We start from the raw sequence: 14,694 nt of genomic DNA, 5'->3' as shown, positions 1-14,694 counted from the left end.
AGACTGCACACCTCATCATTAGACATCTCTGCCATGAAGATCCTGCAAACAACAGCTCGCCGCCTTTGTGATCATGTCACAGCGGTAAACAATTATATGTCAACCTCTCCATCAGGCCTTTTTAGACTGATACGGTGGGCTTACACCTTTTTTCTCCTCAAGCTTGTAATTAGAGGTGTGATGGGATTCACACTGGAGGACTGATTGGCCCTTTATAAAGCGGTATTTTCCCCTCCTTACAAACTTATTAGACACGGACCAGTGGGCTGCACAGGGAGGAAAACACAATAATTTAGCCGTCAACTGTTCTTACACATCAGACGTTAGCTTTACATCGCCTTGAGCTAAAGAGATTCCACATTTTTCTATCTTTAGATCAGGAGGAAACAATAATGATGTGAGCTATATATAGCAAACTGTGTGGCTGAAGAGACACAGAGTTCATTCATTTTGACAACACAGCTCATTTGACTGTGATTTAATTACCAGCGTGATCATTTGTCTTTTAGATCCTTACAGTGTACAGACTTCTACTTTTGGCTGGACAGTCAGTGCAAACATCCGTCCTTCTCTTTTTTTATTTGTCCGCTCCTCTCCCAGTCTCTCTTTCAGTCTGTCTTGAGTGCCCTCGTACGTTTGGCTGCCTTTTACCATTACCCTACTCAATATTCCTCTCTTCGCTGCCCTTGCCGTTCCGCCTCCTCCCGCTAGACGTTGAAGGGTGATCAATATTTTTGTCATAACTCAGGGGAGAGTCACCTCTGCGACGACATTAAAATTCCTCGCTCCGTGCAATATAGTCCCCATCCAAATTTCCTGGCTTGGAAAGGAGAGGGCCATTACCTAGAATACTAAAAAGAGACACGAGACCTTCCTCTGGGCAAGTATGTCCCCTCACCCTAGCAGATTTCTGTATTTGCAGCCTCGTAGTAAAAGCAAGCTCTCGGAAAAATAGAAATAAGAAGCGGGTAGGGAGTAGATATTACAGTTTGTATCTCAGAGAGTTGCTTATTCATGTCTGCTGCAAGTGTTATATATAACCAAGCAATACTGAAGCCCAGTGGGAACCGTTGGCATCAAAATTCAGGTGCTAAGCTAGTGGAAAACATATTGTGTGTTTGCAGTGTGAGACCCTGGATTGCACTTTTGCCATCTGCGGTTCTTTCCAATCTCCTGTCGTAAGCAAATCCCTCCAAGTCGGATAGCCATTTGCAATGCTACCTTCCCTTACCTCCCCTTCTCTTTCTATTCTGTTCTCTCCCCCTCCCTCACCCTTTCTTTTTTTTTCTTTTTTTCCCCTGCAACCATTCCTCCATCCCACGCTCATTACCTTATGCCCATTAATCCCATTAAGTAGCCATTAAACAAGTGCTGATAACACCAAATGAACGTCAGGCTCTGACAGCTAATAACTACAGTCCCACCTCGGCACGTTCAACCCTGGCAAGGAGAAAAGAAGGTGCAAGGAGGAACAAGGGGGGACGGGGAGACGGGGGTTGTAGTACAACATAAGGGTAGTATAGAATAGTGTAGGATTGTGTAGTAACAAGTACTCCACCTGTGAAAAGAGAAAGAGGAAAGAGAGGAGGAGGAGAAAGAAGGAAGCCAAACATGTAAATATACTGCCGTACTACGTATATTTACTCATGTTCACTTATTCAGACGAAAACGAGGGCGTCATTCAGCTCAGAAGCACACTGGTGGAGGATTTTTTTCTTTACACTGATCATCACTGGGATTTACCAGCAGAGAGGAGGAGGGAGCTTTGGAAGACCAACCGCGGGAGCAGCGTGAAATAAAAGGATTGCATCTGAGAGAGGCAAACCCGAGCTAAGGAAGCTAATGTGGCCGTTTAACTGTGCTGAAGATGAAAACCCTGCTGAACGGCCCTGCCTCATACTGAGCGCGAGGTCGGCGATGCATTCAGGGTGTTTTCAAGCACTGATTCCTGTCTTGCAGGATGTTAAAGGGGGGGTTGGTTAAGTAGTGGTGGGGGTAAATAGCTGGATTGCTAGCAGCCTGCTCTGGTGGAGCTTAAAACCAGCTCGCGGTCTTCATCCTCGCCGCTGCTCGGCTTGAGTGATGAGGAAGGACAAGGTTATGGCGGAGAAGGAGAGGGGAGTCGCAGCTGTAGTCTGCTTCATTCATCAAGTGTGCACACGCACTCAGACACAGGATGAATCACATAAACACTTGGACGTGCAAACAGACACACACCTTTCCCTCAACTCGATCTCTCTCTCTAAGTCTTCACCCACCCCCCCCGTCACACTTATACACGTTTATCTGTTAAGCGCCATGTGTCCATTCATTACAAGGGCTAGTAGATCAGAAAGGCCGATTGCTGCCATTCTACTACATCTCCCCTCCCTGTCCTCGCTGCTGAGGAACCGTGCAGCCCCCCTTCCTGCTCTGTGAGCTCGGCTGCTGCCAGACGCTCACCTGGTCAAACGAGTCAAAGGAGTCCAATTTGTTTCACGACTCAGTGGGATTGGTACACAAGCCTTGAATACAGAGGAGGTCTGAGAAGTGGGAGGAGAAGGGAGGAAAGGGGGGGGTCAAAAGAGAGGGGAGGGCTGAAGATGCATGAGGTGATCATGATACTAATGACCTTGTCTTTCATCCATTCCAGAGGAATATGGACACAAAGTCTGGACGGTAAAAAGATATAAAGATATGTCAGAGTAGATGAAGGACAGATGGAAAGAGGAAAGGATGTGTGTGAAAGGAAAAACAAAGAAAGAATACAGGAATAATGATATAATGGATTAGTTTTAAGGTTGAATGAAATTGAATTCAGAAGAAATGTTTGAATAAATTAATTAACGAACAAGAAAAGAGAAAAATTAAAGAACAAATGAAAAATGACAGATTACCACACAGCAAAAAAATAGTGGTGATAAATGATAAAAGAAGCATGTTTGGGAAAGGTAAACACAAGAGAAAAGAAACAATGATTGATTGTACAGCAAAAAGGAGGAAAGGAAGTCTGAGGGAAAGGACAGATGTGTGAGGTAAGGAAAAAATAAGAGAAATAGAATGGAAACAAAGAAGGAAAAAGTCCTTCTAAATCATCAGCGGAAAAAAAGGGAAAAAAGTGAATGAATGAGAGAAAGAAGGATGAGGATTCAAGAAAGGGAAGGATAGGATCGGGAAATGTACCAATAAAAGACTGAGAAAGCAGAAAGAGAGAATGAAAGAACGGATGAACTCATGGATTATAAATGGCTTGTCCCGAATGTGTCAGGAGTGTTTGCTCTCCTCTCTCTCCAATGCAGGAACCTGCTAAATCAATCGGAAGCTTTTTGCCCACACAGTGGACCCCCGGTCATGATCAGTGTAATTTCCTCTCATGCTGGCACATTCGTAGCTTCAGGCAAATCTCCCCTGTTTCCCTCCCCGCCCTCCATCTACTGTTGCCGCACAGCAAAAATTAGCAGGGCTGGTGCTAATTTGATGAGGTGTATGTAAGTGTAAACTGTGGAGGCGGAAAACGGGAGCACAGTCATCTTACATTTAGTAAAAAACTAGCCGCACTATTATGGTGTTAACATTTAGGAGAACATTCTGCATTCCGGTAACAGTTCAGTACCCTTACAGACTCTGGAAATTTGGCTTGAAATAGTAAAGTGATATTCAAGGAGAGTGTATCATTAAGCATCCACACAAATCTGAGTGAAAATACATCTTCATAACTATTAGAAAACCTTTTTGTAATAAATGTCCAAGCATAAGATTGAAACTAAATTCTACTACTTTTTAGATGCTAAATTAGATAGTTAGAAGTCTATTGTAGACTACAGATTTAAACATTCCAGCATTCCAGAGAGAGAATTCTAGAATTGAGTTTGTCTTTATTACAGGTTCCAGAATATAGCCAACATGGCATTCCACATGATCCTCACATTCTAAGATTCTGTGATGTATTATTATCCTTACAGGCAGTAGTAAACAGAAAGAGTTCATGAACACAGTTTGATGTCATTTCTTTTGGCACGAGTGCAATGTGCAGACCATAAAAAAAATTGGACATAGTCACGATGACGCCACAGACTGATGTGTGCACTGCTGTTTTTAGTCATTAGGAAAGTGTTTACTGAGGTAATAAATCAAGGGAGAAGTAGGGTAATCTTCTCATAGACTTCCATACAATTGGACCTTTTAGCAATTAGATCTAGCGTGCAACATTTCTAGTGAGCTGTTTCATCTTCTCAATTCACGACTGTTTCCTTTTCATCAGGTTAATGAAGCTCATGACGTTTCTTAACTTATAAACTAGCCAAGACAACTTTGTTGGTAAAAATCAGGTCACAATCAACATCTGTATTTTGGACTTTGACCACTGTGGTTCTGGCTAACAGAGCTTAAATTGAACACGATTACATTAGCAGTTTGGTTTGTTAGCTCATTAGCTGGTTAGCTGGCAAGCTAGTTAGCTCAGTAGCTCAATCACGGGTTGGTTGGCTTGCTTGCTAACTAATTAGAATACCAACTAAATTGTGTAAACACCACTTTTACTTTTGATGTTTCAATATTTTTTGATTTGAGAATAGTGAACGATGATTCAGAGCAAACAATGTGACATCAAACCGTCTGAATGAACTTCTCTAAATTCTGCAACATTGTATTAATCTAAAGATTCCGGAATCAATTCTGAGTTCTAGAGTCCCACAGCATAATATTGGACATTTCAGTGTTCTAGAACATAGGTATTCCATTCTCATTTGCCCCATACAACATGTGTCTTACTCACTGTTGTTGACTATTTGTATTATAAATATTCTTACACACAAACTAAGTTCTCAAACAAGAGGTTATTCATGAGGGTTGACTCATCTAAACACTCCACCCGTATATTCACTGTTTACTCAACATTTAAATAATATCTTATTTTAAGGATTATTTTGCACAATTAATCACTAAATCCAACCCTAAACGTTTTCCAAGCTGTGACTAAACCCAGTAGGGCTCTATCTTGTTCTTATTCTTATTTTATTTAATACAATCCTCAATTTTGCCTTCCCCTCCAACCTACTCCTTCTCGTGCTGTGCAAGTACACGTTTTTCTTCCTCCCTCCCCCCCTTCATAGATTTTTAAGGAGCAGAACTGTCAAGCTGTTTATTTCATGAATGTGATTAATGCGGTGGAGTAGTTAGCTGGTAGGAGACTCACACACATAAAAAAAGAAAAAAAAATGCTTGAATGAGCAAGTTTGGGAGCTCACGCTATGCCACTCTGTCGACCTGACAGCCATGACAGAGTCTGGAAATTCACATCGGGTCCTGTCTGCTAACAATGGAGCCCTGACACAATTATCTTAGTAGATTACATAAAAGATGTGCTCATCCTGCTGAATATGTATTTTCATTGCAGATTCTCCCTCAGTTCACATTTAGCCAAAAAAGAAAAGTTAAATAAAATATCAAACCTATTTAAGAACTGTAGTTTCCTCATTTTTAACTTAAAAGTACATTTTTTCTATGATGTGGTGGACATTTTGAAAGCTGTAAGACTGTTATTCTCTGCATGTCTAACAAACTGCCAGAGAGTACTTTCATCTGCATTTAACTTTTTTTATTACATCACATTAGAAGAACGAATAAAACATAAAAGCTATAAATTCAAATAACTGTCTCGCCGGCCTGTTTAAATCCTGATTTGTAAAGGTCAATGCAGCGTTAGCCTCAGTAAATCACGCTGGATAGTTGCCAACCAGAGCTGTGGAGAAATCAAATTAAAAAAATAAAAATGGTCTCCAAACTGACTCACGACGACGATGCCTCACAAAAAAACACCAGAACATATTCCTGGCCGGTCAGGAGGGATGAGCGGTTTCAGCTGTTTTGCAACTGCGGCAGGTTTAATAATACACACTTAGTCACGGTAAAGCCCCACCACCCATCCCAATTCTATTTTGCATGAGCTGAGATATCTCACTTACAGAGATCACCATATAATGGGTTATGCCATTATGGGCTCAGCCGGGAAAGAAAAAAAAAAAAGCTCCATGGCAGCATTCATAAACATAAGCTGTGGTTTACTGCTGCACATTCTAGCAGTCTGTTTACCTGTGTGTTCAGTGTACAAAATATTAGGGCACCTTTTAATTTCACCTGTTAACTCTGCTTTAGAGATGAAGGGACGATGCAGACAAGTGTGCAGACAGCATCACATCCCACGCAAGATGCAGGCAGCGCTTAGGCCAATAAGTAGTAAGGTACATTGACCCTCCAAGTTTTATCAATGCCATTGATGGAGGTTAACAGGAATATCATCAGTCCTCTGTGACATCTAACCCTCACTGCTGGCTACTGGAAGTATTACATTTGAATAATTAAAAATCCAGGATGACTCAACAACACTAAATCAAATTAGCCAAAAGTCTTTGAAACTGATTTTGTTGTTTGGTATAATTGAAGAATCCTAAAGAAAGGCCATTTCTTTTTTCATGTAGTAATTCTTACAATGTCATATCCACCTAACATGAATCTCTGCTACATACGTAAAGTGACGATCGACATTGTTACTATACTCTTGCAGATACCACTGCTCTAAATTTTCATAAAACTTGTAGGAGAAATATGCACACCTCTTTCTACTGATTGAACCCATTTTCAGATCCAGAGCAATTTAAAATAACTACAACAGTAGAATACATTTAAACTTTAACCTCCAGATTACAGGGTGTCAAGGAAAATGTCAAGGGTCAGAGTGTCTTGACAGTGTACCTGCACCACCAAGTTATCATGTGTATATGATATAAGGATTTGGATACTTGAAGCATTTAGCATATACTCTGGATTAGAGGGGAAATATAAGGTGTAATGTCACCAGGGTACTAATATTTTGTACACTCAGAATACACAATTTATATGTATGGCAATAGAAATTACTCACATCCATTCTGGAAACCTTAGTTATAGCAGTTTTTAACATGCAACAAGGCTCAAATGTAACATTTAGTATCATTAATTAGTAATATCAGCTGAAATACGTGTGTTTTTTTTAACTGGTTGCATTACTCATAGTCTGTAATGAATACAGAGGGTTGCCCCAGTTCTATAATGCCACACAAACTTATTAAAAGCCCAGACTGTGTTCCTAAAATAAGGAAGTTTAATATAGAAACCTGTGACATGTGTCTTTATGGGGGCTTCCATTCAGGGAGAGGTCACTAAATTTCATAAAATCATCACCATCACCATGAAATCATAATTAGCAGCACACTTGTGGGAGAGTGGCACATTACCTTGACCACCAAAACAAGCACTCAGGATACTGTGTGGATACCAAGGAATGTAGCCAACTAGCACCATTGATAACTACAGACCCTATGAATAGCTTGTTTTTCAGTCTGATTGGGGCTGTAAATGCAGGGGCAGGGGGGAAAATGGGTTTGGGGGGTTCTAACACCTGATATATAGCCTTATTCTGGCTTTAGCATGTTGAGCAATTGGCAGATTTACCTTTGTTGTACACTGTGAAGGGCAAATGAAAAAGATTGACAGATTGTGAACAACCAAGAACCATGAGACGGTTTAACATACAGCAACAGAATTGAAATAACATCTCTATATAAACTTGTTTCTTCTTTTTTTTTCTTTTTTTCTCTTTAAGTATAACATATAAATACAAACCTTTCTCGATGACAATCTCGGTTAAACCCTTCAAAAAGGCATTTATAGAAAAGGTAATGAAATACAGAGACAACACATTACCAAGCCTTTTCAGGATAATGTTTGGCTACATTCCGGTTTTATCCGACTGAGTCTTGGTGGCAGCTCCTACCTTTAAAATTCGGCCGGATTCTGGCGTCGTAACCTGAAACTTTGCCCATGAGTTTGTCCAGGAACTCGGAGGGCGGCATCGGGGAGGCGGCTTTCCTCGCTGCAGCTTCTTTCGATGCTGCCAAGCTGCAAGACACAAAAGGTAGAGAAGGAAGGCTGTGATCAGTTTGTGATGAGAACAAAATAACTTTTTGACAGGCTGAAAAAAAAAGATTGGATTGTAGTCATAAAACATCAGCATTCTTTGCATGAGTTGTCGAGTTTCACATCCAAAGAAATGTATCATCTACACGGTCGCCCATAAAGTTGGAATAAAATATTTTTTACCTCTTTCCATGAAATGATTGTGAAAATGTGATTTATTCTTGATAGATAAAGTGTATATATTCTTAAAATTGTATTGATCAATCTCATTGCATCTGGTCAAAGGTGATTACTGATGTGTATAAATAGAAAATATAAAGAGGAATGTGTCCGAAAACTAAATTATTCCAACTGTATGGGCGACTGTGTACAACAGGAGGCTGCCAGTATTAAAAGTACACAAGAGTAAAAAGGGCCAAGGGTTAAAGGTCACATTAATAGCAATTACACTCATCATACAAAAGAAAGAAGCACTTCACAAGAAAAGAGACAACCTCTCTAGAAAACAATACTGGTTGGTTGTTCAAACAGCTTAACCCTGTAAAGTCTGAACCATCAAATAATTGCCAGAAAATTCTAATTATTTGAAACTGGAGTGTTAATTGGACCGTCTGAAGTAATTTAAAATTACACTTTGTATGTATTATGTTTTTTTGTATCATATTTCATACATGTACAAACAAGTTCTTGCAGTTTATTTTTCATGGAATGTTTTTTAAAAGCCCTTATAAGTCCTGCGTAAAGCTCATATCACCACCTACTAAACTCTTTATGTATGATGATGATACAACCTTCTATACCTTCTGTATCTCATTTGATACACACATTTTCAACAGGAATTAATATAATAAAATAAACTACAAAATATTTAGTAATTCCAAACTGCATTGGTTTATCTGTGTACTACATGTATCTGATTTTATACATCAGGTCTCTCTAGAAAAACAAAAGATCACACTGATGATGTAGAGCTCTCTAAAACTCATGTATCAAATATGATTCACTTGACATTAAAGGGTTAAAATAATTTAGGCTTATATTAGAGACTCCATTAATTGCACACTATTCATTCACTCACTGTATTTATGTCTTAATTCTAGCAAGTTATCCCAGCATGCACTGCACAAAATGCAGGAAACAACTTTGGACGCAACATCAACCCGTCAAACGGCTTTAAATAAATTTCATTTAATTTCTTTCACTTCATTTATTTTATCTAATTTAATTTAAAAAACGAATAATTAAAAGTGAACTTTTACAGGCAGTGCTGACTATACTGTAATGCATTAGTGGTTATTACTTACACTTCTTTTATTAAAGTAGTTATTCAAACTAATGCTCTAATTCACTTAACCAGCCTCGTGTCCCGCTGAGTGCCATTGATTTTACAATAAGGCCGTGGTATTTGCACAGTTGACTTCTTTACCTTATTAAGCCCATCATGCTCATTAGATGCTCTCTGCATAATGTCAAATCCTCAGTAAGGCCTTTAGCTCATAGACACACAATGACTTCAGCGCTGGCAGTCAATAACAGTCCACACACACACACATGCACACACAAATATGCACACACTACTCTATGAACACAGCTGATGCATCAAGCCAAAGTAAGCAGACAGCTATACTAAGTTTACTGCCAAAAAAAAAGGAAAGTAAAGTAAAAATTAGATTGTAAACATTTTTTTAAAAGCTGAAAGCTCACTAATTGGCTCCCTGGACACCACGAGAATCAGCACATGCACCTATATGTACCACAGCTGTGCAGCGTATTTGATTCGTATACATCAAATGTCGATATCAGCTCGATATGCAGCATGGCTTCATGTGACTGGTGTTCCTGGAACTTAATGAATAAAACAGTGACTGTGTTCATTACCAGATATTAGATAATCAAGAAATGTAAAATCACTACTGCATAAGTAGATATGTTTGTACACTATTAAGACGCCCCTCATTGATGTAATTAAGCTTAATACTAATGAGATAATAATGAGAGTTATAAGAAAATAGAAATGACAGCAAAACAATAACCATCAAAATGTTAAAAATGGTGTAGGATGAAGTAAAGAACTTTTCTAGTCCTACTCCTTTTTTTCCTTTTAAAGAAAAACTCTAAGTCACTTCCAAGCCAAAAAAGAGAAATATCAATTTAAGTGTCCTAACATCAATCTCCAAAACTAGTTCTTACTTTATTAAATTACCTGACTTGACAAAAAAGGTTCCAAAAACAATCTCACAATCAAAAAAGTATCCAGAATTTACAAAAATATCTTTAATCCAAAATTAGAAAAAAACTGACTGTGACAAAGTGGGTGAGACCAGTTACATTTTTGGTTAAATTAAAACACTTAACTCCCAGCATGTGAAGGCTACCATCTACTTCCTGTATTTACACACCTGGGTGACATCATCAGTGATGTCAGTGGGTTAGACCAACTATGGGGGATTTATTTTACTTAAATGTTTGGTTTAGTATCCAAATGATTCTTATACTACTTGTTTCAGCTTGTGATGATGATGATGTTCTGGATGATGTGTGTGTAGTGTTGTTAAATGCCAGTTAGTAAAAATGGTAAGGATGACCCTGCAATAAATATGGTTCTGCCTGGTAGATTAGGAGGCTTATTTAAAGGGTGAATTGGAAGTTTTGGGGCAGGATAAATCAGAGGATGACATGCCTTAGTTTACTTTATCCTGAGTTAGCCCAGTTATATTTGATTGCTTGTATTTGTTTCTTTTTTTGAGGCACCTGGACTGAATAAATCAGTTTTACTCATTCAACAGGAGTCTGGGTCTGCTTCCTACCTTCCTATCCTCTGGTCAGGCTACATCAAACTGATGATGACTTTAAGTTATCATCACTTTCTAACATGCCCAAACTTTTCCAAATTGTCCAAACTTTAAAAATAAAAATAGGTCAGATTCTACAAATTTCCACTTCTTACTTTGTTCCTCACCTTCAAAAACACCCTCATTTTCCCAAAAATGTCATCTTTTTAAAAAGTCTCATGTAAATAGGTCCTTAAAAGACAGAAAGAAGTACAATTATGAGAAAGCACAGTCAGTCTTTCTGTCTCACTTCACCTGAACATCACGTTGGATTTTCATTTTAAAATACACAAACATGAAGTTTAGTTTTGTTATTAGCATTCAAATGATGTCATTCAGTGAGCTTTGAACAAAACTAAAAGGTTATGTTCTTTTAGTAGATTTATTCATCCAGCAGGGTTAGGGTAATTACCAGTTATTGATGTTACGTTTAGTTGTTGTGTTACAGACTGTATAAACATTTTAAAGAGAGGACTCTTGGGGGTTTAAAATAAAATGCTTGGCTGCTCCTCTTAGATTGAAAGTAAATTGACAGTGACTTCCTCTGGCCGAGCAAGGACTGAACTGACCCGTGGCCTTACAGTGGGACTGCATTAACCGCCACTTGTAGTAGTGCGGTTTGTATTTGATTGCATCATCTCTCGCTGCGCCTGGAGAAAGAGCGTGGACAGCAGTGTGATCCGGGCTATAAATAAGCTGCTGTACTGACCCATTTCATTTGACTACGGCTTCACGATGAGCTTTGTTAACCAACAAGACATAGAAAGAGCTGTGTTAAAAAAAAAAAGAGCACCGGTTACTTCCTCTTGTTATCTACCTTCATATGTTGCTACTGTAGCTACAAAGTTCCTCTTAGAATAAAAATGTGTGTGGTCTCTGTTTCCATTATTGTACAGTCTGATTTTCATTTTAAAAAAGAAAGCCTGTACAATTTCGATAAGAAATTATGAATAATTAAAATCAATTAATACATTATTTTGGCTTCTTAAAGTCTGTTGGACCCATTTAGCCAGGGATGTCAAACTCATTTTATTTCAGGGGCCAAATATTGATCTTAGGTGGACTGGACCAGTAAAACCATTGCATAATAACCTACGAATAGTATTATTTAATAGTATAGTATTCTTATTATTATAACTTTATAGTAATAAACCATCTAGGGTTACCCTGGCAAGAGATACTGATAAAATGTGTCCAAGCCCACTGAGGCAAATCTATCTTTCAAATATGAACAGTGTTGTTGTCATTACTTAAAAAATATACTATATTATACATTACTTAAAAAATATAATATATTATACATTACTTAAAAAATATAATATATTATACATTACTTAAAAAAATATAATATATTACACATTATTCATTACCTTATTGAAAAAAAGGTAATGCATTATGTTACTTAATTACTCCCTGTGGAAAGTAATTACACTACTAGTTACATTAGTTTTGTGCTACTCCATAGCAACGCCGGTGATGTTGTGTACAAATAATATATCAACAGATAAAATAATAATGTTGTACAAATAATAACTGCCTCAAAATAATATATGAACCTGTTTCTCCTCAGAAACAGTGTGATTGTGCAGCCATACACATCTTCAGTATGAACCTGGTTAGATATTTAGAGTTAAACTCAACAGGCAGATGTCAAAAAGCTTATTAATATGACGGAATTAATGCTAATAAAAGACGTAAACAGCTGGTGAATTGAAAACATGTTACTTATTCAGCTGGGGAAGAAGTGCTTGTCATTCACTCAAAATCCTCTTAGAACATCTGAACCTAAACGTGACTCATGAAAATGTAGAAATATGTCTGCAAAATGTATTCAAAGCCTAATGGGATTTTTTTCTTTTTTCTTCCATGACACACATGTTTTATTCTGCTTCTGCCTGAGCCAAACTTAGACAGTGTGGAGAAGTTATGGATTGTGTTTATGAGGAATAATTCATTTTGGTGCTGGAACATTTTCACTTTGCAGCACATTAGACATCCAGTGAAGCAGCAGTCAGTCTCAGCCGTCAACGCTCGAGACTGAGAGTCAGGACTTCCTTCTCTCAGCTCAGCTCAGCTCATTGGATCAGTGACTGAAAAGTGACAAAATTATTTCCTGAGGAAGTTTAATCCGGTCTACAGAGTGGAAGAAAAATAATTTTCTGTTTAGCTGTTAAATGCTGGACTTTTTTTAAGGTTAGAAAGTTGTTAGAGTGACTAAAACAAGCATCTAAAGAGTAAAATACTATCTTAAAATGTCTGTAAAAGCAACAGTAGAATAATTATTATCATTATGCAGCCATTAGTTGTAACTCCTGATGAACAGGGGGGAGGAGAGTCGCTGCATTAATCTCTTATAAATTAAAATAACAGATGATACAGTCCATCGTGCTTAAATTTTCACCTTCTAAATGTAAAACCGTCTAACCGTGACTTTCAATATGCTAAATTGTGATACGGGGCCATGATAAATAGCCACATTAGCAATTCATAAACACGTAATGCAGTCGGTGCTGTCGCTTTATCAGGAAACTACTGATCAGAATCGCGTTCTGCGGAGGAGAAAACGGGAATTATGGAGCAACCGTGATCGGACATTTTTAAAAAAAGGGGGGAAGGATCGCTTGTTAATTATTCTCTTATGATGTATTCATGTCCATAAATAAGATGGTACACACAAACATATATTAACTTGCACACTTTCCTGCAAATACACACAAGGTAAATACACACCCATGCATTCACACAAACACACACACACACAATTTCCCTTGTGTGCAGTCGCTGGCACACAAACACACACATTGGCCTTCGAACCTACTCGCCCTCATCAGTGGAAAACATCTGAAAACAAATCATGCCAGGCACCAAGGAGGTGAAGGAAGATGAGGCGTGTGTGTGTGTGTGTCTGTGTGTGTGTGTGTGTGTGTGTGTCTGTGTGTGTGTGTGGGCGGAAGATGAGGAGGGCACGGAGGTGAAGGAGAGCAGCAAATGAAGTTTGGCTGCTGTCGCCGTCTGCACTGCTAACACCCGCTCGGGTCACCCTGTGTGTCAGGTCAACCCGGCCAAGCTGCCTGCAGAGTCACATGACCTCCACAACACACACACACGCACGCACACACACACACAAACACACACACACACACACACACACACACACACACACACACACACACACACACACACACACACACACCCGCAGGCAACTACCAATGACGGACCCAGCCATGCAGTCTCCGTCTGTCTGAGGCGTTAAACGTTGTCAACGGCGACACTGATGATGTTGTGAGCGACCATAAATCATCACACTGATAATGACATTATAATGATCATAACTGAGGCTACTGATGACGCCGCTGAAAGTAAGTTAACATTAGATAAATAACAGCGCTGTGATGAATGATAATGATGATGAGGAAAACTAACAAGCTTATTGCCGCAATAACATCTTAAACTGAAACTTAATTCCAATACAGGGATGCAGTTTGTCACTTGTTTATGTCTTGCTGCAGTAAAACACAATCAGCCATAAAAAACACCAAAAACAATTTAACAATGGATCAAATGACTACAACAGAGAATTATCATCAATTCTGCAGCTTTTTTACAGAGGAATTTTAGCCTTATTGTTTTGGTTTCATGGCACATTTACTGTTTTAGTTCACTCTCAACATTCGCCTCAATACTCATTTCCAGCAGGGTCAGGCAGATGTTTACAGCAAACAAGCCCTGAAAAAAACCCCACTGTACACTACCTGCCCTGCACCAAGCAGCAGGCAAAGTTAGTGGTGAGTAGCTGGTGAACATAGTGGAGCATATAGCAGCTAAAGAGCACAATATGTTGTTTCTCAAGTGTTATAGGAGACCAAACTAAAGCTAAAAGAGGAGTGAATATTGTACTAAAATTCATCAGCTGGACACAAATATTGTTTTT

General features: G+C 38.7%; 1 protein-coding gene across 2 annotated transcripts in view; it reads right to left on the bottom strand.

Moving 5' to 3' along the window:
• Positions 1-14,694, bottom strand: part of glra1 (glycine receptor, alpha 1) — a 144,027-nt gene that overhangs the window by 106,864 nt on the left and 22,469 nt on the right. Inside the window, exons 2-3 of one of the 2 annotated variants that reach the window (XM_062425738.1) lie at positions 7,790-7,914; positions 7,468-7,479 (exon numbers count right to left, since the gene is read on the bottom strand). In XM_062425738.1, coding sequence (XP_062281722.1) covers positions 7,468-7,479; positions 7,790-7,914 — 137 coding nt within the window. The remainder of the gene's footprint in view (positions 1-7,467; positions 7,480-7,789; positions 7,915-14,694) is intronic. The other variant, XM_062425737.1, reaches the window with a different exon arrangement.

The sequence above is a fragment of the Scomber scombrus genome, chromosome 9, assembly GCF_963691925.1.
Source record: "Scomber scombrus chromosome 9, fScoSco1.1, whole genome shotgun sequence".
In the NCBI taxonomy this organism is placed as follows: domain Eukaryota; kingdom Metazoa; phylum Chordata; class Actinopteri; order Scombriformes; family Scombridae; genus Scomber; species Scomber scombrus.
The sequence above is the reverse complement of the archived record's forward strand: the minus strand, read 5'-3'. Positions and strand labels throughout refer to the sequence as shown.